The 24,643-nt window shown below is 50.5% G+C and overlaps 1 protein-coding gene across 1 annotated transcript in view; it reads left to right on the plus strand.

Annotated features, from left to right (window-relative positions):
* The first annotated feature begins 73 nt into the window (after positions 1–73).
* LOC102452821 (uncharacterized) overlaps positions 74–24,643 on the plus strand; it is a 53,846-nt gene continuing 29,276 nt past the window's right edge. The window contains exons 1-3 of the mRNA XM_075913358.1: positions 74–197; positions 8,023–8,223; positions 23,347–23,463. Coding sequence (XP_075769473.1) covers positions 8,037–8,223; positions 23,347–23,463 — 304 coding nt within the window. The 5' untranslated portion in view covers positions 74–197; positions 8,023–8,036. The remainder of the gene's footprint in view (positions 198–8,022; positions 8,224–23,346; positions 23,464–24,643) is intronic.

A 24,643-nucleotide genomic window follows, 5' to 3' on the forward strand; every position in this document is an offset into this window, starting at 1 on the left:
GCCCACCTCATTGCGATTGGTCCCAGGGCGGAGTCTCGGACTGCGCGCCCGCCGGCAGAGGGAGGCGGCCTCGCTGACTGCGCATGCGCCGCGGGCCTTGCGGGGCAAATGTGGAGGGGGTCGTTTGTGCCGTTATCCGTTGCTTCCGTTTCTCGGCAGCAGGGTGGGGCTGGAGGAATCGGCTGAACCAAGCCGAGGTGAGGCGGGGGGGAGGGGGCATGGGAGCGTGGGCCGGGGATGGGCCAGACTTGAAGGGGGTGGGGAATTTCAGGGCAGATAAATGGGGGGGGGGGCTGGCTCGCTCCCTCCCTCCCCTGCCCGCGCCTGAGGTCGGGGTGTTGCTCGGGGGCGGGTCGCGGGGCCGGTACCGGGGCGGGGCCGGACACGCGGAGACTCGCTGCGGCGGGAATTGTCCGGGGCCGTCGCGGAGCCTGCTGGTGCCTCCGCCCCGCGCCTCTGCCCGGCTCCCGCCCGCTGCAGGGACCCCGCGCACACGGGCCGGGCTCTGCCCCCTCCGCCTTGCGGGGCAGGATTGTCCCATCCAGCTTTGCGGGTTAAACTGATTCTTACAAACCGCCATTTTTTCTGTAAATGCTTGCGAGGGGTAACTGCTCTGTGGGGCGCACAAGGCGGGAAGGGGAGCAGGCGGGGAGGTGATGTTACGTGTCCAAGAGCGCAGAGAAAGTTAGAATTTGGAATTGGGACGTAAGCGGGTCCGGCTCCAAATATGGGTCGCCATTACATTTCCAAAGGGTCTTCAAGAGTCTCCCCACTTGGTGCGCTTGGGGAGCCCTTCACCCATTTGAAAAGGTCCCCGCTGGTCAGCTCCCTGGCTGGCTTAGTCTTAAAAAGCCATTCAGCTGAAGAGGTACTCAACTTAATTGGTTTAAGCAAAATACAGGACTATGTAGCACTTTAAAGACTAACAAGATGGTTTATTAGATGATCATCTAATAAACCATCTTGTTAGTCTTTAAAGTGCTACATAGTCCTGTATTTTGCTTCAGCTACACCAGACTAACATGGCTACATTTCTATTACTAATTGGTTTAACAACCTTCAGGCAGCTAAACCTGTGGTCACCAACCAGTATATCGTGATCTACCAGTAGATCTCAGGCTCTAAGAGTAGCTCTTGAGCCCTCTCTGAACTGCGCGCCTGTGCAGTACATTTACATTAGATTTCCTCATCTGAGGAGCAGCTACTCACTGAGCAACAACACAGGTGAGTAGCTGCGAGGAATGGTGGGAGCTGTGAAGTCGGGAGGGCTGAAACACCCCAGCCAGCTGACTGGCTTCCAGCTGACTGGCTTTCAGCTGAAAGAGGCTGCCCTGCACTCCAACTGATCGGTGGCTTCTCTTCTGTGCCTGCCCACATGGAGCTTGGTGCACCCTGGCTGAGTGCCATGGCCAGCTCAGCCCCGGGAAGCTTGCTCCAGCACAGCTGGAGCTAGGCACAGCCTCCCTGGGCTGAGCGCAGGGCAGCCAGGCTGGAGCGAAGAAGCGGCTGCCCAGCCAGCTGGCCATGGCACTCAGCCAGGGTGCACCATGCTCCACGTGGGCTGGTGCAAAGGAGAAGCTGCCTGACCAGCTGGCTGTGGCATTCAGCCCAGAGAAGGCTGAACTGCGCTCCAGCTGATTGGGCATGTTACACTTTGGTTCGGTGCTGTGATGGGAGCCTCAAGGGTTAAAGCTGACTACCCAGTGAAAACTACTGGATGATGGTGAAACAAATTATTTTTATTAAGTGGAATGATTTTTTTCATCAAAACTAACAATTAGCAAATGGTTTTTTTAAACTAGCAATTGCTCAATACTTTTACAGGGTAGAAAACCCTAAACTTAGCTATACTTAACTAATTACAAACTTCTTTGATTACAATTCAACCATACCAAATCACTGTCTCTAATTTGCTTAACAAAAATACAAAAACAAAGACAATATAACGATGATTAAAACTTTGTCCAAAGCCAGCTCCTCTATGGTTATTTTAGGGCAGCTGGTGGAGTTAGTCATAAATCTACTTTTACAACTTAACAACTCTGGGGCTTCTATTTCTAACACTTATACTTAACTTAAATACAACACTACTATACAACACAATTATACAATTTACACAGTGTGGTTAACAGAACTTAGATACGCTTTACAGAATTACACAGTGAAATTAACACAATTTAAATATTAATTAAACCAATAACTGATACATTTAAGCAATACTTACAAATCCAGCAACGATAACACAAAGACACACTAGAACTCGGAGCATGCTCAGGACTCGTGCACCCTTATACTTGACTCGAAGGGTGGGGAGGCAGCCTCAGGGTGATCAATCCTTTAGCCGGGCAAAAAAAGACACGTGCCCTCAATACACGGAACCTCCGTCGAACAAAGGGGTAGAGGATCTTTTATACAAAAATTCGGTGTCTAATGCCATACTAGGGTCTGCATTTGGCAGGGCCTGATAGGCTAGTTATGAGGTAGTATGACAATACTGCCCTATAGGAATTTTCATGATGTATGTGTGATCCCCTCGTGGACAGGACCAGATGGGGCATAGTGTGAGACAGTTGTGTTTTATTACCTTATGTTTTCTTTTTCTCTTGCCTCTAAGACTGGTCAAGCTACGGTCAAATGAGGCTTATCTGTAAATGCAGGTAGGCGCTATCTAGTCATGCTCACCTCCCTGTTTTTTGGCTCCTGTGAGTCCCAGGATGCCTGTAAGGTCAAATTCCATTCACAAAACTTCATTGTGCTTCCCATGTTCCTCTGAGTATGTGGGGTTTTGGGTGAGGGACCTTGTGTGGCAGGATGGGCTATACGCGAAGGCCGTGGACAGAAAAAGCCTGCTTTACAAGAGGGCAACTTCCCCTCTGCGCCTGCCCATATGGAGCTTAGTGCACCCTGGCTGAGCGCCATGGCCAGCTGGCCGGGCAGCTGCTTCTCTTCGCTCCAGCCTGGCTGCCCTGTGGTCAGTCCGGAGGGAGTGCGTCAGAGACTTCCCTCCGTGGCTGGTGTAGGGAACTCCCTGCCCCAAACCTGTCCCCTGCCCTCCTAGCCCCCTGTTCCCTCTCCCTTGCCTCCCCACCCTGCTGCAGAAACCTGCCTCCTCACCCCGCTGCAGATACCTGCCCTCTAGCACCCTGCCCCCCCTGCAGAAACCAGTTCCCTCTGGCACCGTCTCCTACTGCAGAAACCTGTCCCTCTGCCTTCCCCACTGCAGAAACCTGTCCCTTCCCCCCCCCCCCCAGCACCCTGTCCCCTGTTGCAGAAACCTGTCCTGGCACCCTGCCCCCACTGAGACCCTGTTCCCTGCCCCAGAACCCACTAGCACCCCTCCCCAGTACTGTGTCCCCTGCTCCCAAATGACTTTTCTATGGGACAGTGACCCCTGTCTCAAGCAGGTTCCCTGCCATTCTCATAAATAAAGACACAATGCAGAAACTTTTTGTGTTTAACATAGTATTTTATTTAAAAATGAAGCCTGGCCAACAAACCCCCAATTGGGGCCAAGCCCCCACCTGGCCACAACCACTCCTGCATTCCTCCTTCCCCAGACCCTAGATCTGAGCCTATCAAACACTGGAACCCACTGCCCTGAGCCCCTCACATACCCCAACCCAAATTCCTGTACCCTCACATCCACAAGCCTGTGGCTTGCTTCTTATCCCAACACTGCCCAGCCTGGAGCCCCCTCCCCGAGCCATTGTCCCCTTCTCCACCTCCTCCTGCATCCAGATTTCCTCCCAGAGCTTGCACCTCTCGCCCCTTCCCACACCCAAATCCCTCATTCCCACCCCAGAGACTACACATCCGTCTCAACACAGCAAGGGTCCAGCTAGACTGCAGGGCTACGTCTGCAGTGGCATGATTTTCTGGAAATGCTTTTAACGGAAAAGTTTTCCGTTAAAAGCATTTTCGGAAAAGTGTGTTTAGATTGGCAGGATGCTTTTCCAGAAAAGCACTTTTTCTGGAAAAGTGTCCGTGGCCAATCTAGACACGCTTTTCCGCAAAAAAGCCCTGATCGGGGCTTTTTTGCGGAAAACACTACTGTGCTGTCTACACTGGCCCTTTTCCAGAACAGTTTTCCGGAAAAAGACTTTTGCCCGAACGGGAGCAGCAGAGTTTTTCCGGAAAAAGCACTGATGATTTTACATTAGATCGTCACTGCTTTTCCGGAAATTCAAGCGGCCAGTGTAGACAGCTGGCAAGTTTTTCTGGAAAAGCGGCTGATTTTCCGGAATAACTTGCCAGTGTAGACACAGCCCAGGAGTTTTTCAGGATTCTGGAGATATCCCAGAAAAACTCTTCTGCATCCAGGGTTGCATTTGTTCTTCCGCTTTTTTAGTGAAAGAGCAAACAGGCTTTTGGTCAGCCCTATATTCCTCTTTCCACAAGGAATAAGGTGGCTTCCAAAAGAAGGGTTTTTTTTCTGACATTTGGTCCAGTCTAGACAGGCCAAATGTTGGAAAAACCTCTTCCTACAGAATATTTTTTTTTAAAGCAGCAGTATAAGGATTGGGGATAGCAAGTGATGGACAGGAGAAGACTAGAGAGGGCGGGGCTTCAAGGAAGGGGCGGGGCGGTAGATCTTGGCTTAGTCTGTCATTTAAAAAGTGATCTTGGGTATAAAAAAGTTGGAGGCCACTGAAAACCAATCAATTGAATTGACTACCATTTCAGTGACTCAGAGCAGAGTAAGGCAGGGGTTTCCAACCTTTTTAAGGAAGAAATCACTTTTTGAATTTAAGTGCAATCCAGGATCTACCTCAAACCCAAATATCCTTGCCCCGCCTCCTTCATGCTCTTTCTCCGAGGCCCTGCCCCACTGCTCGCTCTGTCCTCCCATTCTTCCTCCTTTTCATTCAGCAGAGGATTGGGGCACAGGCTCTGGTACTGGGCTAAGAGAGTTGGAGTGTGGGGAGGCTCTGAGATGGGGTACAGGAGGGGGTTCAGGATGCAGGCTCTGTTAGGAGGTTTAGGGGGGCTCGGGGCTAGGGCAGTGGCTTGGGTATAGAGGAGGGTACATAATGGGCAGCGGTTAGGAGCTGGCTCCAGCTGGACACTGTTTACCACGGGTGACTCCTGGGTGACGGGACAGTGGTGCTAAGTGTCACCCTTGCACCACTCTCAAAAGCAGCCAGCAAACTCCTTCCATCCCAGGTCCTGTTGTTTCCCTCTCCCTTTTCTGTGGCAATAGAATACAGAATGAAAAAAGGAATACCCTGACATCAGCACCCTTCCTCTCCCTTTCCTGCTCTGTACCACAAACAGGGGACTCCTGGGGGAAGGGGGAAACTTCCAGGCAAAGGGCAGGAGGGCTGTGTCTACACTGATGTGATCTTGAGCAAAAGCGGCTGCTCTTGCGCAAAAACTTGCTGCCTGTCTACACTAGCCACGTGTTCTTGCACAAGTAAACTGACATTCTAATGTATAAAATCAGGGCTTCTTGCGCCAGAACTCTGACACTCCCACTCAGGAATAAACCCTCTTGCGCAAGAGCTCTTCCAAAAGAGGCCAGTGTAGACAGGCAACGTGAATTTCTTGCACAAGAATGGCCATCAGAGCTTTCTTGCGCAAGAGAGCATCTATACTGGCATGGATGCTCTTGCACAAAAGCACATACCAGTGTAGACACTCTCTTCTGGAAGAGTTTTTGCAGAAGAACTCTTCCACAAAAGAGTTTTTGCATGAGAACGCGCCAGTGTAGACGTAGCCTAAATGTTAACCAACTATAATTCTGCTGGTCACCCTTCTCTGATTAGCGGGGAAGAACAGTCTTCTAGGCACTTAATAAAGATACAAACACAAGCAATTTGCCTGATGTATCCGATGTCAAGATAGAAAGAGATCAGCAGGATCCTTGTGATTCAGCATGATCACACCGTTGCTCTTAGAAGTAATTAGAATATTGATTGTGTTATGAGGAAAATATAAGGAATGAATTAAAATTTTGTACCAATAAAATCTTTGTACTCAGATTGATACCTTTTGTACTAACAACTGAACCCTTTTCTCATCTGTGAAATGATTGTGTAATTCCTGGGGAGGGGGAGTGAATGCAATGTTAGTGTTTGGAGAGATAGCTTGTAGGCCCAACAGTTTCAGAGTCCAGACTATGGAATAGAGGAGGGGGTTAGAAGGCTCAGAGACATCAAGGTGCCATAAATTGAGGCCTAATACAAAGCAGACAGATGGAGGACATGTAGATGTCTTTGGAGTATTTAGAAGCAAGCACTGTGTTACAAACAAGACAGTCTGGAAATAACATTGGAAAGGAGACACCATAACTCCCAGATAAAGAGAGATTAAGCAGAATGCTTGGTGATTAAGACCTGCTGAAGCAAAATGCATAGGCCTGGATGGGAGAAAAGTCCTATAAAAGATGGAGCATCTTAAATTAATCTCCGGGTCTCATCTTGTCAACATTAGATCATCGGTCCACACCGAAAAAAGCTCTCACCTCCTGCTCCCACCTGTGCAGCACCAGGTCCCCCAAGTCCTGTATCAGCATGAATACAAAAATTAAGGCAAGACTACACAACATGCAGGCCCCCGTTTAAGTCAGTTCTGCTGCTACTAATAAAATGCAATATTTACCCAACTTCCACCCATATGACAGTACTTTTAATGAGCAATGACAGTTCAGGAATTTAACTACTAAAACACATCACCTGAAGACTGTTTTATTGAATACTTTTTTGTTTTGGCTTCACAGTTTTAACAATTGCCATTTTTAACGCTTCTTATTACTGTATTCCCAGTGGAGGATATGTTCAAAGGATCCCATCCACGGGCCGCATGTTGAGCCCCCCACAAACTCAAACCTCACTGCGGGCTGCAAACAAATAAGCAATGGGCCGCTTGCAGCCCATGGGCTGCATGTTGAGTAGCCTTAATATAGATCATCTCTGATAGGTGTCTATCCAACCTGCTCTTAAATATTTCCAGAGTTGTAGATTCCACAACCTCTAATGTTTAACCACTCGGTCAGGAAGTTTTTCCTAATGTCTAAGCTGAACCTCCCCTGCTGCAGTTTAAGCCCCTTGCTTCTTGTCCTATCACCAGAGGCCAAGCAGATTTTTTTCCCCTCCTCCTCGTGACACCCTTTTGGATACTTGAAAGCTGCTATCGTATCTCATCGTAGTCTTCTCTTTTCTAAATTAAACAAGCCCAGTTCTTTCAGTCTTCCTTTATAGGTCATGTTTTCTAGACCTTTAATCATTTTTGTTGCTTTTCTCTGGACCTTCTCCAATTTCTCCACATCTTTCTTGAAATGTGGTATCTAGAACTGGACACAATACTGCAATTGAGGCCTAATTATTTGGAGGGAAGATGATGAGCCACCGAGTTAAATGACTGAAGAACTGGTGAAGTGTCCATCTCTTGCTGTCTTCAAAGCAAAACTTGATGACTTTCTAGAAAATATGCTCTGGGCTGGGGGAATAAACATTTGTCCTGGGGTAACAAGATTAAATACAATATCTTATGATCCCATCCCCGATCCTGTGAATCTAAGGATCTCATCCTGTAACCATTCAATTCAGCAGGTGTGTTGAATTTTAAATATCCAAGCGGTCCCTTTGTCTTCACTTAATCTCTGTTCTGGAGAGGGTTTATAAAGTATCTGTGTCTTATTTAGTCTGAATGAGATGGCTTGGCCTGTGCTACGAAAAAATGAAAGAAGACTAAGGGCTTTAAACATAGGACCCTAAATTTAGACACCTGTGTCCATATTCAGGCAGATGAATCTGCAGCTTTTTTACCAGAAACATGGGTACTCCGAATTTACCGCCTCTGCAACAATGGGATTCATGTTGAAATTCAAGCCAAATATTTAGAGAAATGAATATGGATGAGAGATCTAACTTGTGTGTGCTGTTTATGGAACATCAAGCATTTGCCTAAAATGGCAGGTTTTTTAGCATGTGTGTCAAGGGGACAGAATCTGGAGGGGAGGGAGATGTGGAAAGGATTAAAGCCCCTTCTGAAATGTTTCTAATTGCCCTTCTCCCCTGACAGGCTGCAGAACACCCATGTCTTGCTCCAGCTCAGCCCATGGCCTGCAGAGCCAGGAAAAGAAAATGGCTGTGACGGGGCCAGTGAGCTTCGAGGAGGTGGCAGTGTATTTCTGTGAGGAAGAATGGGCTCTGTTGGACCCGGGTCAGAGAGCCCTCTACTGGGATGTGATGCAGGAGAATTATGAGGCTGTGAGCTGGCTAGGTAAGGATTCCTATCCCCTCAGTTATCAGAAGCTGAGTGAGCTCTGGAGTGATTGGGTTTGGTTCAGGGTCCCTCGTTGTCCCAGCCCCTCAATATCAGGAGTATCAGCCCCAATAATCCTGGCTCCTTGTGTGTGAGACTTGTCCTTTCCCAGGGGAAGCAGGTTCAGGAACATAATGACGCTGCTCTTCCCACACCCTAGGTCTGAATGTGCTTCCCACCATCATGCCCATGTTGTGCCTTGGCCAGATGTATGAGTGGAAGAGCCCTGGCAGGAACGGTGGGTACCAGAGTTCTGGGGCTTGCTCTGGCTACTGTTAGTGCCTCCAGAGTACATCTTGTGCCAGGGTGCTGAGCCCAGAGGAGGAGGAGGTTCCCAGAGTTCTTACCTGCCTCTGGCTGATCTCTCTGACATGCTGGTTCCCGCCATTGAGAGGGGCTGGGTGCTGGGCTAAGGGAGGCAGTTCACGCTCCACAAGCATTCTGCAGGGAGTATCTCTGTAGCAGATAAACATGAAGTAAACTCATTTTGCATTTCAGGGACTGCACTTGGTGTTAGGAGACTTGTGTTCAATTCCTTGCTCTGCACACCCTAAGTGACCAAGTCTATGTCTAGACTTCATCTGTCTGTTGGCAGAGGGATGCAGATTAGGTAGGTTGGCATTGCAAATGAAGCAGGGATTTAAATACCCTGTGCTTAATTTGCATAAAAATAGCCACCATTTTTGCTGACTCAGTACGTTGTATGCAAAACGTGGCAGTCTAGAGGGGGATCTGTCAAGAAAGAAAGCCTTTTTCAACAGATCTTGTAAACCTCCTTGCGGGAGGCATAAGGGGTCTGTCGAAAAAAACGTTCTTGACAGATACCCCTCTAGACCCGTGGTCACCAACCCGTAGATCGCAATCGACCACCTTGACCAGACAATCACGAGGTGTTCGGAAACCCCTACCCCTGCATTTTCCCCCCCACCCCTGAGAAGCCCCACTACCTACCTCTAGTATAGTGCCAGCTTCCCATGGGGTGGATGGAAGTCCTGTCTGAAGCCCCCGTCACTTCCGGGGGTTCAGAAGTGGGGGAGCTGCTCCCCTCCCACAGCTCTGTTGCGTGCTGGGGGAGGGGGCGTCAGCCGTGAAGGAAGAGTGCATCGGCTGTGGAGGAAGAGTGCAGCAGCTTCCCTGCGCCACTGGTGCCGGAGGGGTGAGTTGAGCGCAGGAGTTTCCCTGCGCCACGGGAGTGGGGTAGGCCCTGCGGTTTGGCCGTGCTGCGGGAGGGGAGGGGGTTGACTGGGCTGGGCCGTGCCGTGCCGTGCCACGGGAGGGAGGTTTGGCCACGGGGCAGGTGCCCGCGGGGGTTGGCCGTGCTGCGGGTGGGAAGGGGAGAGGGGGAGTTGGCCGGGCCATGCCACAGGAGGGGGTTTGGCCCCAGCGCAGGTGCCCATGGGGGTTGGCTATGCTGCGGGAGGAGAGGGGGCCAGGCCGCGCCATGGGAAGAGGGTTTGGCCCTGGGGCAGGTGCCTGCAGGGGTTTGGCCCCGCCGCGGGGGAGGAGGGGTTGGCCCCGGGGCAGGCACGCACAGGGTTTCCCTGCGCCGTGGGAGGGGTAGGGGGGAGGTCGGGCCCGGAGGAGGCATGTGCAGGCTTCCCTCCGGGGTGGGAGGAGAATCCTGGGAGGAAGCAGATGCAGGGGACTCTCTGCTGCCACTGGCACCCCGCCCCCTGTCCACACTCCCTGCTCCCCAGACCCCACTCCCCTGTCCCCAGCTACAGAACTCTGTCACCACTCCCCTGTCCCCACTTCCCGAACTCTGTCCCCATTCCCGTCCCCACTCCCCAGACTCTGTCCCCACTCCCCTGTCCCCAGCTACAAAGCTCTGTCCCCACTACCCTGTCCCCACTCCCTGAACTCTGTCCCCATTCCCGTCCCCACTCCCCAAACTCTGTCCCCACTCCCCTGTCCCCAGCTACAAAGCTCTGTCCCCACTACCCTGTCCCCACTCCCTGAACTCTGTCTCCACTGGCACTCTGTCCCCTGCTGCAGAACCATGTCCTCTCTCCCCTGCCCCCAGCCACATAACTCTGTCCCCACAAAATGTATAATTATAAATGCTTTACTTTAGATTTAAATAGCATGAATAAAAAACAGACCATTTATTTCATAACTATAAACACATGATTTTAATTTTATATATCGCATAATTTAAAAATAAACTGTTATCAGAGTGTGTAAGTAAGGGCTGGGGATAGCAAGTGATGGACAGCAGGAGAATAGAGAGGGTGGGGCTTCAAGGAAGAGGCGGAGCGGCAGATCTTCGCCTGTTCTGAGATTTAAAAAGTGATCTTCGGTGTTAAAAGGTTGGAGACCACTGCTTTAGACTACTGCTTTTTGCCAATAAAGTGCTGAGTTGGCAAAAACGGTGGCCATTTTTATGCAAATTAAGCATGGGATATTTAAATCCCCGCCTCATTTGCAATGTCAACCTGCCTAATCTTCATCCCTCTGCCGACAGAGGGATGCAGTCTAGACATACCCTTAGGCTGTGTCTACACTGCACCCCTTTTCCGGAAAAGGGATGCAGATGAGACAAGTTGGAATTGCAAATGCAGCGGGGATTTAAATTTTCCCTGCTCCATTTGCATGAACATGGCTGCCGCTTTTTTTCCGGCAAAGCCCCGAGCTGGAAAAAAGCGACAGCCATGTTCATGCAAATGCAGCGGGGAAAATTTAATGCCCAGGGGCCTTGCTTCAGGTCCTGCAGCCTGGGAGCTTTTCTGGCCAGAACTTCCCCAGATCTGCCTGACTTTCCTCAGACCTGCTCTAAATCAGGAAGCCTCTAGCTTCCCTAGCAGCTAGATCCTTCCTGCTCCCCAGCCAGAGCAAGAGTGGTTCTCTGATCCTCTCTATGAGCCTTTATTTATACTCCCCTCTGTTGGGCACTCCCTAGTCATCTGTCCAGATTTCCACTTCTTGTAAACTTCCTTTTTGTGTTTAAATTCACCAAGGATTTCCCCGGTAAACCAATCTAGTCGCCTGCCATATTTGGTTTTCTTACTGCACATTAGGATGGTTTCTTCCTGTGCCTTTCATAAGGCTTCTTTAAAATATATTGCCAGCTCTCCTGGACTTCTTTCCTCTTCATGTAAGCATCCCAGGGAATCCTGCCTATCAGTTCTCTGAGGGAGTCCCCGCTGCATTTGCAATTCCGACTTGGCTAATCTGCATCCCTTTTCCGGAAAAAGGTGCCAGTGTAGACGTAGCCTTTGTCTATGTCTACACTACAGGCTTTTGCCAGTAGAGAGTATGCTACTGAAGCTCTCATTAGCATTTGTCATGCTGTCATTTGCATTTTATCTGCCAATGCTTTTTGCGCCAGAGGTTTTCGCGCTAAAACAAGCAGTGTAGACGGGTCCGTTTTTTTGCAAAAAAACCCTTTTGTGCAAGATCTTTATACCTCCTTTTTTGAGGCATAAGGATTTTGCACAAAAGGGGTTTTTTGCGTAAAATGGACCCATCTACCCTGCTTGTTTTTTGCACAAAAAGCATCGGCATAGAATATGGAAATGACAGCGTGACAAATGCTAATAAGTGCCATTAGCATACTCTCTTCCGGCAAAAGCCTGCAGTGTAGACATAGCCTTAGACTGTCTGCCCGGCTCCTGTCTCTGCAATAGCTGTTATAGTAAGTCCCTATTTCACAGAGCTGGGGAAGGATGAAATACATTAGGGGAGATGCTCAGCTCAGTGAGCACCCTAGCAGCACAGTACAGTCTTGATTGTCACTGGAGATCCTAGGTGCTGCTGTGACTCAGGCCCGGCCTTTGGGCACCACACTGCCCAGCTCTTGGCTGCTCACTCACTGCCTTGACTGGGAGCCGCATAGCTCAGCCACACTGCCTTGAGCCCTGCAAACTCTTTGGCCAGGTCTGCTATGACTGATAATCTTTGCTTCCTATAACAGCTGCAGTGCCATATGAATTGCTGCTAGCACTACAGAGTCATTATGGCTACTCAGGGCAGCTCTTAATGGAGCTCTGATGCCAGCTGCACTGGCAGAGCATGTGGCTTGTCCATGCTGCACCGTTCAGGTCGTTACTGAAGACACAGGCTCTCTTTGGGGGCTAAGGCACTCAGCCAGGTTTATTGTCAAATAAGCTGAGTTATAGTGTCCCAGCGCCCTTGACACAAGTACAGTGAGACATGTCAACCCCGATAATGGTACTGGCTCAGCTAACAACCAGAATGTTGCTCCTCAGCCAGCACCAACATGCCCTCCTATGACTTCCCCTTTCGTACATTGTCACAAACAAATGAACATTGAGCTCAATGTGTTGCAACCCCCTGTGACAGGGCAGACTCGCTACCAATGGCACTTCCTGCTAGTCACTCAGGGAATTAGTATTTTGGTGCTGTAGCACCCCCTTCTTGCTGGTGTGTCACCTGCTGTTACTTATTATTCTCCACCACTCTAAGTTAGGGCTCATGTCTCTTCCAGACCATGTTGCCCTCCTACCTGGGTACTGTCCTACCTCAGTGCCCCATACTCTGGAGTCCTCCCCCTCTGGGGACATTCAGTCCCCCTATCCTCACCTTGCCTCGGTGACCCACTGTCAGTCTTCATGTAGCCCCTGCCATAGGGGCAAATTGCAGTTTGAAATTGCCACTCATCATTGCTGCTTTTGCCTATGCTGGCTGACTCCCTATAACCCTAATGCCCAGGGGCCTTGCTTCAGGTCCTGCAGCCTGGGAGCTTTTCTGGCCAGAACTTCCCCAGATCTGCCTGACTTTCCTCAGACCTGCTCTAAATCAGGAAGCCTCTAGCTTCCCTAGCAGCTAGATCCTTCCTGCTCCCCAGCCAGAGCAAGAGTGGTTCTCTGATCCTCTCCATGAGCCTTTATTTATACTCCCCTCTGTTGGGCACTCCCTAGTCATCTGTCCAGATTTCCACTTCTTGTAAACTTCCTTTTTGTGTTTAAATTCACCAAGGATTTCCCCGGTAAACCAATCTAGTCGCCTGCCATATTTGGTTTTCTTACTGCACATTAGGATGGTTTCTTCCTGTGCCTTTCATAAGGCTTCTTTAAAATATATTGCCAGCTCTCCTGGACTTCTTTCCTCTTCATGTAAGCATCCCAGGGAATCCTGCCTATCAGTTCTCTGAGGGAGTCAAAGTCTGCTTTTCTGAAGTCCAGGGTGTGTATTTTGCTACTCTCCTATCTTTCTTTGGTTGGGATCCTGAACTCGGCCATCTCATGATCACTGCTTTCCAGGTTGTCACCCATCTCTACTTCCCCTACTAGTTCCTCCCTGTTTGTGAGCAGCTGGTCAAGCTGTGCATGGCCCCTGTTCAGTTCCTTCAGCACTTGTACCAAGAAGTTATTCCTGACATTCTCCAAAAACTTCCTGGATTGTCTGTGTACTGCTGTATTGGTTTCCCAACAGGATGTCAGGGTGATTAAAGTCCCCCATGAGAACTAGGGCCTGTGTTCCATGGCTCTAGCTCCTCAGCCAGGTCTCGGTTTTAACTCCTTAAAGGGCCAGTGTGGGGCAGATGCCCCATCACACACCCCTTATCCTTGTACCTGCTCATTGGAACAAAACATCCATATCCATTATCCCTTCATCCCCCCCCTGATTTACACAAGGGACCATGTATTCCTCTGCCATCCCTTAGGAGTGTCCGTTTGCAATTACTGCAGAGATTGGTGTGTTTTATATCCTCTTTCCCATCTGGAATGTGCCAATGTGGTTGGCTGTACCCACTGTACTACTGTTCTGTTAAAGCCAGGCCTGTTCTGGTTCCCAGACAATGGTTAATACTGTTCTGCTGAGGGCGCCAGCAAAACCTCCATTTTCCTCCTTGTTGTCTTTTTATGGGCGGGTGTTTGTTTTTCCGGAAAAGCATGAACAGAAAATACTTGCTGGGCTAAGCACTGTTTTTTGAGACATTCATAACCCATATGTCCAGTTGTCCATTCAGCCTGTGGATAGGTTCTCCCCATCAAGTTGTTTTTAATTATCCTTTGTCAGGATTGAGTGCTGGTGAATGGACACTGAACAGGATGGTTTGGAATAACATGTGGATGAAGATGCAATATTACTGACCTGAGTCACAGAATGTACTCCCTGCCATACTCTCGTCCTGCAGTTATATGTAGCCTTCTTTACCAGAGTCAGAAGTACACCTATGAGGAGGCTTGAAGACTTGTGGGGTCGTCTGTGGGCAGTGAGTCAATACAAATGTGAAGGCATAAGTGCAGGAATAATCTCAACAAGGGGCTCTGGAGGAGACAGAAAAGAAGCTGTAACCCTGGCACACTCCAGATACAAACAGGCCTGGGCCCTGGATCTCCCTCTGGTCCAGAACAAACAAGTGCCAGGGAAGGCTGAAAATGGAGTCAGCAACATGCCCGTGCTCCATGACAGAGCCCAGCCAACTGCAATTCCTGCTGGGGTGGGGAATGGAGGTAGAACACAGAGCGCCTCATCTTGAAATGGGGCAGCATGTCCAGCCAGTGTGTGTCTGGGCAGGACACAAGTCCAAGGGAATGACTAGAGGCAATGTGAGTGTGAAGGTTGAGTGGGAGGTTCAGAGTGATGGGTGGGAGCTGATGCAGCAGGGGCCTGACATGAAGCTCCAGCAAGGCTTGTGTAACTCCGCAAGACTATGCACATAACTCTGGGGGATCCCTGTACTTTCCCCTCTCCATTCTGCCACTGCTCATTTATTCCTCATATTTCTTTCCCTTTCCTTAGAAATCCCTCTGGCCCAACAACAGAATGGTGCTTCTGTTGTGTCAGTTGCTAGAGGGTGTTGGTGAATGCATGGAGCACAGGGCTCTCTGGCGAGTTCACGGCAAGCTGCTGCTGAGATCAGTGCTGCTCTCTAGGGAGACGCCTGTGGAGTTGCTAGGTTAGCTGCTCCTGAGCCTACTGGCAAGAGCAGCCATTGCCAAGGGTAGCCCTGGAACCCAGGATGGGCTGCTGCTGCAGTAGCTGCTTTTCTGGACAGCTCTTCCTTTGCTGGATTGCGCTGCTGCTGCTGTTCGGTAAGCACCTTTTTCTTTCCAGCCCTTGTTCCTTCTAAGGTGGCTTCCTGCGCAGCTGTGCACAAGGGAGTGAAAGGCCACAGACCCAGTGAGCGGATCCACACAGGTGGCATTTCACTAATGAGGTGCAGAACCCTGCAGAGAATGTGGATGAAGGTCATGTGATGAGGGAATAGAGGGAGGGTCAGTGGGATGAGGTATGGGTGGAGTGTTTTGGGCATCCTGCACCAGCTGGGCTGCAGCTGCTGGTGCTGAGTAGAGTCGGGACTCTCTTTCCTGGGCCCAGACTAGGCAGTGTGGAGCAGGCTGCACAAGGCATGGGGTGCCACGAGTGAGGTCAGTCCAAGCTCCTCTTCCTTTTTCTTATTGTTGAGGCAACTCTGAGGCTGGGGTGAGGAGCTGGTGTTAATTAGCACCTGATTGTTGATGTTATTCCTGACATATTTCAGACCTTGTAATTATCTGATGGGGGAGGAGGAATGTGGCGCCCCCGCTATCTTCCACTGTTAGAATTATAAAGCAAGCCCAAGCAGTGAATTCTCTGCAGTTCTAGCCCAGCAGGTTTGTCACCTCCTATCAACAGGCACATAGGAAGCGCTTGCATTTGGCCAAGTGCATTTCAGTTTGACAGCTGGTGGACATCTTGTGGGAGATATTAGAAAGCCTGAGAGGTAGCTTCATTCAGATCCAGAGCAGAGAGGTACAGCAGGCTGAGGGATTCTACATTAGCAGAACTTAAAGCAGGATCTGATTTGGATTGCTGTGGTTTTTAATTGTAAAGCATTGAGGCTGCCTTTGTGGAGATGTTAGGAATCTGTGCTCTTCCCAGCGTTCTGAGGAGATGAAAAAGATTCAGAGAGTGCAAATGAGGCAGCAGTGCGGTCTTAATAAACTCAGGATCAGGTTCTAAACTGCTGGCAAATCTACACAACGAACAAACTGAATAAACATCCTTAGGGCATGGAGGACCCATTCTCCAGCAGCAGGCTGTGCACATCTTGCCTTCCTGACAAGAGGAGCCACATGCTGTCCAGGGGTTCTGCACAGGCCCAGGGCAAAAAAGATCCCAAAACATGCAGTGGAGTTGCATGATCGGATGTCAGTGGCTGCAGATGGGCTCTGTGTGATACCAACTAACCAGTCTCAGAGCTTGGCCAAAGTGGGAGGGAGCTCTAGCTAGTCTCAGACACTCTTTCTGACCACCAGGCATGTATCCCACAGGGCCACTCAGAGATTGGTTAATCCAAAGTAGAAACTCTTGCCCTTTATCTTGTCTGTTCTAGACCCGTAAGACCAGTGCTGTCCCCTTCTAGGACACAGAGGCCTTTTTTCTCTCTTCCTGTTCTCTAAAGCACACAAGAAGCAGGAGCCACAACAAATTCCCTTAAGTGGTTCCATACATCACTAGATAAAAGCAACATGGGCTCGGTGTTCGTCCAGCAGCCAGAGTTCTTCGCATTTCTCCCAGCACTCATGGAAAGGCAGCCACTGTCAGGATTGGGAGCCACGTATCTTTCAACTTCCATGACATATTAGACAATAAGATAATAAGGCCATGGCCATGTGCACTCACCTACTATTGCTGCTTAAAAACTGGCCTTTTAGTTTCTTCAACCAGCCAGGCAGTGCAGAGTAACTGGCAGTCTGGCCCACTTTTTAGGGGGCAGAGGTGCTGGATAGGTGCAGCTGCAGCACCCTTTTGCTGACCCTGGTCCCCTGGGGTAGTCTCAGCCTCCAGTGTGGCACACACCATCTCTGCTCCTTCCCATCTCTGAGCCAAGGGAAAGATGTGCCTTTCCTCGCCAGGCTAGCCAGCCTCCCAGTAGGATTCCACAAAGCCAGCATACCCTCCAGGGTATTCTTACAATACCGGTAAGGCAGTCTGAACTGCTCAGGTAGGAGGGGTTGTCACTGTTAGGGATGCAATCAAATACAGATACATGTTGCAACATTCTTGCATCAGGTTTGAGCTGATGGTGGAATAAATCACTGGTTAGATAAAAGTCTGATTGCGTCCAAAGATTGGAAGGTCTTCTGTCCTGTGGTTAGAATGATCTCATTAGGATACATCCATAGTCCGGAGATCAGAGCTGGGAAGAGGCCAAATAGAGTTGTTTCACTAGCCTTTTATAGCTGTCTGGCATGTGGATGGCAGGGTTCGCTCTATTTTTCCATCCAAATGTGGAATGCATGTTGTGTGCACTGGTGCATGCACAATTATGTGCCACCATTAACTTTAAAAAAAATACATTATATATATTTTTTAAATATCATATGGATAATTACTCCAGCCAGGACAGCACTCACTACTCAAAGAATTAAATGTAAGTACAGGTATTAAATGCATAGACCAGTCAAAGCATTAACATACACACTTGGAAAGAATGAAATGACAGAGACAGTATAAGTGCATTGCAGGTAGTGCCAAGCAGTAACAATGATAACACAATTATGTGGAAGAAAATTGTCACAACCATATACAGGCAGTCTCCGACTTACGCGGATCTGACTTATGTCGGATCCGCACTTACGAACGGGGCTTTCTCGCCCCGGAGGTCAAGGTAGCGGATTGCTACCTGCGACCTCCGGGGCGAGAAAGCCCCGTTCGTAAGCTGCTCCGGTGCCCCTGGTCTGCTGGAGACCGTCTCCAGCAGACCAGGGGCACCGGGCGGGTTCCTGCGCTTCTGAAGCTTTGCTCTGGCAAAGCCTCAGAAGCGCGGGAACCGCTGCTGCTGCCGCTTGAGACCCGGTGCCTGTGGTCTGCTGGGGACCGTCCCCAGCAGACCACAGGCACCGGGACCCAAGCGGCAGCAGCGGGCGGGTTCCCGTGCTTCTGAGGCTTTGCCAGAGCAAAGCTCATCACCTATTAAACCATCTTGTTAGTCTTTAAAGTGCTACATAGTCCTGTTTTTTGTTACAGCTACACCAGACTAACACAGCTACATTTCTATCACAGTTATGTGCTGCAAGGTGAGTGTAAAAGAGATTGTGTATCTGTGGGGGAGACAGATGATATATACTTTCCAGTCATGCGTGTAACAGAGACTGTGTGTGTGTGTGTGTGTGTGTGTGTGTGTGTGTGTGTGTGCGCGCGCGCGCGCGCGCACGTGTTCTAAGACACTGCAAACTGTTCTGCCCTGTTCCTGAAAGCTGTTGTCTCTTCTCCCGTGATCTGCACAGATGGGGTACGTGAGCAGGGGAAGAAGAATTGTGTGTGCACCCATCTCTGTGTCTGTCTCAGTGTGTATATATATGTGTGTTTGAGAGAGAGAGTGTGAGTTGGCTGCTGGGGAAATCTCAGGTTCAGGAAGGCACTGCCTCTGTAAGGAAGGAGCTAACCCTTCAGAGCAGACCTCAGACCATGGCAAAAGTCTCCTAGAGCCAGGCTCCCATCTGCTCTGCTCTATGGGGATGTGCGCGAGAGGAGGGGGATTGGGACGGAGGGTTTATGTGAGAGAGACACAGACTGTATGAGCTGACTGCTGGGGACCTCTCAAAAGCAGAGTACTGCCTCTAAGGGTATGTCTATTTTGAATTAACTTAATTCGAACTATTTTGAAATAGTACATCCACACTGAGTGGACCCTGAACTGAAGATAAGGCTGGCCGGAACCAGGGCTGGCAGGGCATCAGGTTAGGATTTAGTGTGTGGGGCTGCTGCCTGAGGCTAACTGAGCTCCTTGCTTAAAGGGACCCTACTCTGCCCCAGACAGTTCTCAGGGTTCCCTGCTTGCTTGTCTACCTTGACGAGGGACAACAAAGCAGTCCTGTCTTGGAGTGCCCTAAGTGCCCGCACTCAGGACACCACAGCACTCAGCCACATGGAGTCAGAGCTGCCCTTGGGCACGCCGGTGCATCTCATGGGGTCATTGCCATCAGCCTGGCTGCACTTTCTGCAGGCTGCCATCCGGAGGGTCCATCGGGGGGCTGTCAGGATCCAGGAGACCCTGCAGGAGAGCGTCCACCCTGAGGAGCCCTCAGAGCCTCCCCGGTCCTCCCCACTGGGGGCTCGTGCCCCATTCCTCCCTCACGTCCTTCCACTTACCCCTCCCTAGCCCCCTTTCCTGATGTCAAATAAAAGACATGTATGTTCAAAAATAGAAACTCGTTTTATTGAACAAAACTGGGGGGAGGGGTATGAACCTTTGGGGCGACTAGGGAAAGGAGGTGGGAGAGGGGAGGGGGAAACCTGGGAGGAAGGAGCTGGAAAGGGGAAGCCCCAAGGGGAAGAATAGGGAGGGGAAGCTCAAGGTTGAGGGTCTTGCCGGATCAACTTGACTTTCATGCTAACCTGCTCCTGGGTTCGCATGTGGCCTTTAGTGGCTAGGCTGGCAGCTGTCATGCCATAAGCAGCCGCGTTCCTCCATCTAGTGCAGAGATCATGGACGTTGGGGGTATCCCCCCCCCCCCAATCCTGAATAAGCTTCATGATCTCCACCCTGGACCAGGAAGGCGCCCACCTTCTCCAGCCCCTGGCAGGCTCCTGGGAGCTGGCAGACTGCTCCTGGGGAGCAGTGGAGGGCTGGGTGCCAGTGGCTTGCTGGCTTATGTTTTGGGGCCACTGCTGGCTCTGGGCTGGCAGACTTGGAGCTGGAACAGGCACTGTGGCCAGGGTCTACCCCTTTAATGGCTCCAGGGCTGGGGGAGAGGAGAGTAAGTTTTCCTGGTTGTGCCCAGAGTGGCCACTAGGGCTCCCTGGGAAGGGCTGGAGGCCCCCTATTTCGAATTAAGTGTCTACACAGCACTTAATTTGAAATAGTATTTCGAATTTGGCGTTACTCGTCATAGAATGAGGTTTACCAAATTCGAATTAAGGGCTCTGCTATTTCGATTTTAATTTGAAATAGTGGTTTGAATATATAGGCACTATTAAAGTTAATTCGAAATAACGGCTGTTGTTTTGAATTAACTTTGAAGTGTAGACATACCCTAAGAAACTAAGGCCATCACCACTCAGACTGCAGCATCTTGGAGTTCTCTTGAGCCCTGTGTCACCTCTGCCTGGCTCTGCGGAGTCAGGGTACAGGTGTAGGGGATACCCTGTAACATCAGCACTGCCCTTCCCCAGCTCTGTGCAGTTAGCAGGAGGATCCCCCCCCCCCCCCAGGAGCAGCTGCAGGACTATGCAAGATTGGGGAGGGGCACCTGAACACATGCTGTCAAATGGGCACACTCTGCTGATCAGCTGGGTGGCATGTGAATCTCTCTTGCATGGCCACATGTGTGTGCACCTTACAGGAAGCACAGTTGGAGGGGGCTCATTCCAAGCAAAGCCCTCACCACTGTGAGCTGAAAAGCATAAGGTCTAGATCTGTGGTCAAAAACCCATCAATTGTGATTGACTGGTTGATTGGGAAATCCCAACCGCTTGATCGTGATGCGTTCGGGACCCCCTCCCCATTTCCCCCCACCCTGAAGAAGCCCCATTACCTACCTCCAGCAACGAGGGAGATTGTGCCGGCTTCCTACGGAAAGGACAGAAGTCCGGCAGCTGCGCGCCACTTCCGGGGTTTGAAGTGCCACCCTGTCCCTTGAAGTGCGCAGGCTGCTCCCCTTCCACCAAACAGTCAGCACCATACCACAAAGCAGATCTGTGGCGTGCCGGGGCTTCCCTTCTCTGCACTTGGTGGGGAGAGTGTTAGAAGTCCTGTGAAGAGGTGTGTGCCCGGGCTTCCTCCCCCCCCCCTCCAAAGGTGCGTGCTGGGGCGTCCCTCCTCTGTGTGGACGGGGGGATTAGAAGTCCCGAGAAGAGGCACGCAACCAGACTTCCCTCCTCTGGGTGGGTGGAGTCTCCAGAGGAGGCATGTGCTGGGGACTCCCTGTCCCCTGCAGCAGAACCTACTGGTACCCTGTCCCCACTGGTACCCTGTCCCCTGCCGCAGAACCCACTGGCACCCTGTACCCTGACCCTTGTCCCCACTGGCACCCTGTCCCCTGCAGCAGAACCCACTGGCATCCTGTCCCCTGCCACAGAACCCACTGGCACCCTTCCTCAGTACCATGTCCTCTGCTCCCACCACCACAGTTGGGCTGAGGTTGGGAGAGGGGGGTTAGAGGAGTTATTTTTTTGCATCTCACTTGTGTGGCCCCAACTGACTTTTCTGTGGGTCAGTGACCCCTGACTCAAAACAGGTTCCTCGCTCTTCTCATAAATAAAGACAATGATGAAACTTTTTGTGTTTGACATAATAAAGGAAGCCTGGCTATCAAACCCCCAATTGGGGCCAAGCCCCCATCTGGCTGCAGCATTATAACACTCTTGTACCACCACCACCTCCCTGGACCCAAGGTCTGAGCCTATCATACACTGGTAACCCCTATCCTGAGCCTCTCACATCCCCAAACTCCTGCAGCCCCACATCCTCAGTCTTCTGCCACAACACTCCTGCACCATTCACACACTGCCCATCTTACTCCCAACCTCCCTGTCCTGAGCCCCTCACATACTCCTGCTCAAACTCCTGCACCCTCACATCCACAAGCATGTGGCTTGCTTGGTACCCCAAATCCAACGCTCCCCATCCTGGTGCCCTCTCCCTGAGCCAGCATCCCCTTCTCCACCTTCTCTTGTGTCCAGATTCCCTCCCAGACCTTGCACCTCTCACCCCTTCCCACACCCAAAGCCCTCATTCCCACCCCAAGCCCATACATCCTGTCTCAACCCAGTGAGGGGATGGCTAGACTGCAGGAGTTTTTCCGGGATTCCAGAGGTATCCCAGAAAAATTCTTCTGTGTCCAGGGATGCGTTTGTTCTGCTTTTTTTAGCGGAACAGCAAACGTGCTCTTGCGGTAACCCCTGTATTCCTCGTTCCATGAGGAATAAGGGGGCTTCTGAAAGAAGGGGTTTTTCTGACATTTGGCCCAGTCTAGACAATCGGGAAAAAAAGCGGCAGTGTAGCCGTACCCGAGAGTGTATAAGGGCTGGGGATAGCAAGTGATGGAGAGGAGGAGAACAGAGGGCAGGGCTTCAAGGAGGGGGTGGAGTTTTTGGGGAAGGATGGGGCAGTAGATCTTGACTTATTCTGACATTTAAAAAGTGATCTTGGATGTAAAAAGGTTGGAGACCACTGGTCTAGATGGAGTTTAGTATCACATGAGCTGATGACATGCTCTTGCCTACTCTGAAGAGCCATGGCAGGCATTGCCCACCATTTGGCTGAAAAGTCCATGGGAAAGTCCATTTAGGCATCAGATGATAGTCCAAGACAGTGTCTACCTGAAGATGTGAGGAATGCACCCACCAGATGCAAAAATGTGATTAGTAGATTCTGTGTAGCTGAGGGGGGCAACAAATGGCAGGCCAGGTTGGGCACAAGAGGAAGACTGGGAAAGCACACAGAGGCTGCTGCTGCTGGCAGAGTAGAACTGAGGCAACAAAAGTGGGGCTCAGCTGCAGCAACAATCAAGCACCCTGGAGAAGCAGCACAGCCAAACACTGCCATGGTGAGCCACAGGCGCAGCAGCTGTTGTGAGCAGCTTGCAGGGCCCACCAGGGCCAGGAGTCTGGAGCATAGGCAAGATCTGATAGAGCCACCCAAGCATTCACTTAGCTTCTCAGACAACTTCCTCTGCCTCCTCCTGGTTCAGGTACAGAATCTGAGCCAAAGAGCAGGGTGAGCTGTGCCCTCCAGCCAGGAGATTTGTGGACAGAGCACAGTTGGGGAGGTAGAGATGTGCTTGGTCCTTTCCAAGTTCCTGTGATCTCCTGTGAGTCAGAGCCCTGCCTGTGGGCCTTGGTGTCAGACCAGCAAGCCCTCACTGGAGCTCATCTAAGCAGTGTATTTTTGTCTGCCCTGGGATGAGGGGATGGAGTGTGCCATGGGGGAAACATAGTTGTACCCTAGAGAGTGCAGCAGAGTGCTGGGCTCTCTCCGGTGAATGAGTTGGGCCATTTCTCAAGTGAGGTGATGCACCTTTGCTGCAGGTGAGTGTGTCCTGGGATATTTTACCATCCAGAGCCCAGTCTCTGAAAAGTGGGGAAGGAGCCTCTTTGGGTGGGCGACTCAGATCCTGGCTCTGGAAGCAGTAATGGCATGGACCTTAATGAACAAGGTCAACACTTGGTTAATTACTCCCCAAGCAGGATTTCCAGTCTCCAAAGCTAATGTGATCTCCTGGGTGGACCAAAGAGAAGAGCTGTGCATCCCAGATCTCCAGGGCTGTGAGGAAGGGGAGATCATCAGCAACACCCACGCAGGTGAGCAATCAGCTAAACCAGGAGTCAGCAATCTTTTCAAACCAGAGCCAAACTGCATCAAAATTCAGAACAAATGGTCAACAAAGAGCCATATAAGCATGACCATTTGCATGACTGAAAATGTACAACTTAATATTATTGATAATTGACATAATGATTAATAATAGCATAAATGAAATGTATTCACAAACTTTATTTAATGAGACTTCACACACGTTCAGGCTGTCTTCTGTCAATCTTATGTCAGGAGGCTGGTGATGTGGGGGGGCAGAAGGCTGGGTTGGGTATAGGACATAGGGCTATATGATGGACTTAGGGTTGGTGTGTGAGGGGTTGTAGGAGTGTTATGGCAAGTGACTGGATATGGGGGTACAGGAGTTGGAGGATGTGGGGGTTAGAGGAACTCAGGGCAGAGGGTTCAGGTGTATGATGGGCTCAGGGTTGGTGTGTGCAGAGTATTGGAGTGTTATGACACTGTGGCCAAATGGGGGCAGAGCCCAATTGGGGGCTTGTTGGCTAGACTTCATTTCTAAATTAAAATATGTCCAAAACAAGATTTCAACTAGGGATGTGAATGACTAGTCGACTATCTGATGAGGCAAATGCTTATCGGATAGTTGACTAGCCGCTTCCCTCCCACACACACTTGCTGCCTCTATCAGAAAGAGGCAACAACGGGGGTGAGAAGATGGGGTGCTTCAAAGCAGCTGTGCTCCGTGAAGCCCTGGGTCAGCAGGGGCATCTCCCTAGGGTTATTGCTACACTTCAAAGAAGGAGGTGCCCTTATTGACTATTCAGTTAGCCAAATAATCAAAATTTTGCATTCCTGATTTCAACATTGTCTTTATTTATGGCAGGAGTAGGGGACCTTTTTTGGGTTGGGAGCACTAACCCACAGAAAAATCAACTGGGGACAACACAAGTGAGAAACAAAACAAAAACACACTTCAGACCTCCCCAAACCACACTGATGTGACCCCTAACTGAAACCCCTCACTCCTCTGGTGCTCCAGTCCCATACTGCAGGGAGGACTAAGGTTCAAGGCCTCAGGCCAAATTTATTCTTCTGGGGTTCCAGAGTTAGTTGATTTTGTGGGGCCTCCTAGCCTCGAGATTGGGGCCAAAAATGAAACATTAAGTGTGCAGTACAGGGCTGCTACTGAATGGGATAGGGTTGGGC

The sequence above is a fragment of the Pelodiscus sinensis genome, chromosome 32, assembly GCF_049634645.1.
Source record: "Pelodiscus sinensis isolate JC-2024 chromosome 32, ASM4963464v1, whole genome shotgun sequence".
Classification (NCBI taxonomy): Eukaryota; Metazoa; Chordata; order Testudines; family Trionychidae; genus Pelodiscus; species Pelodiscus sinensis.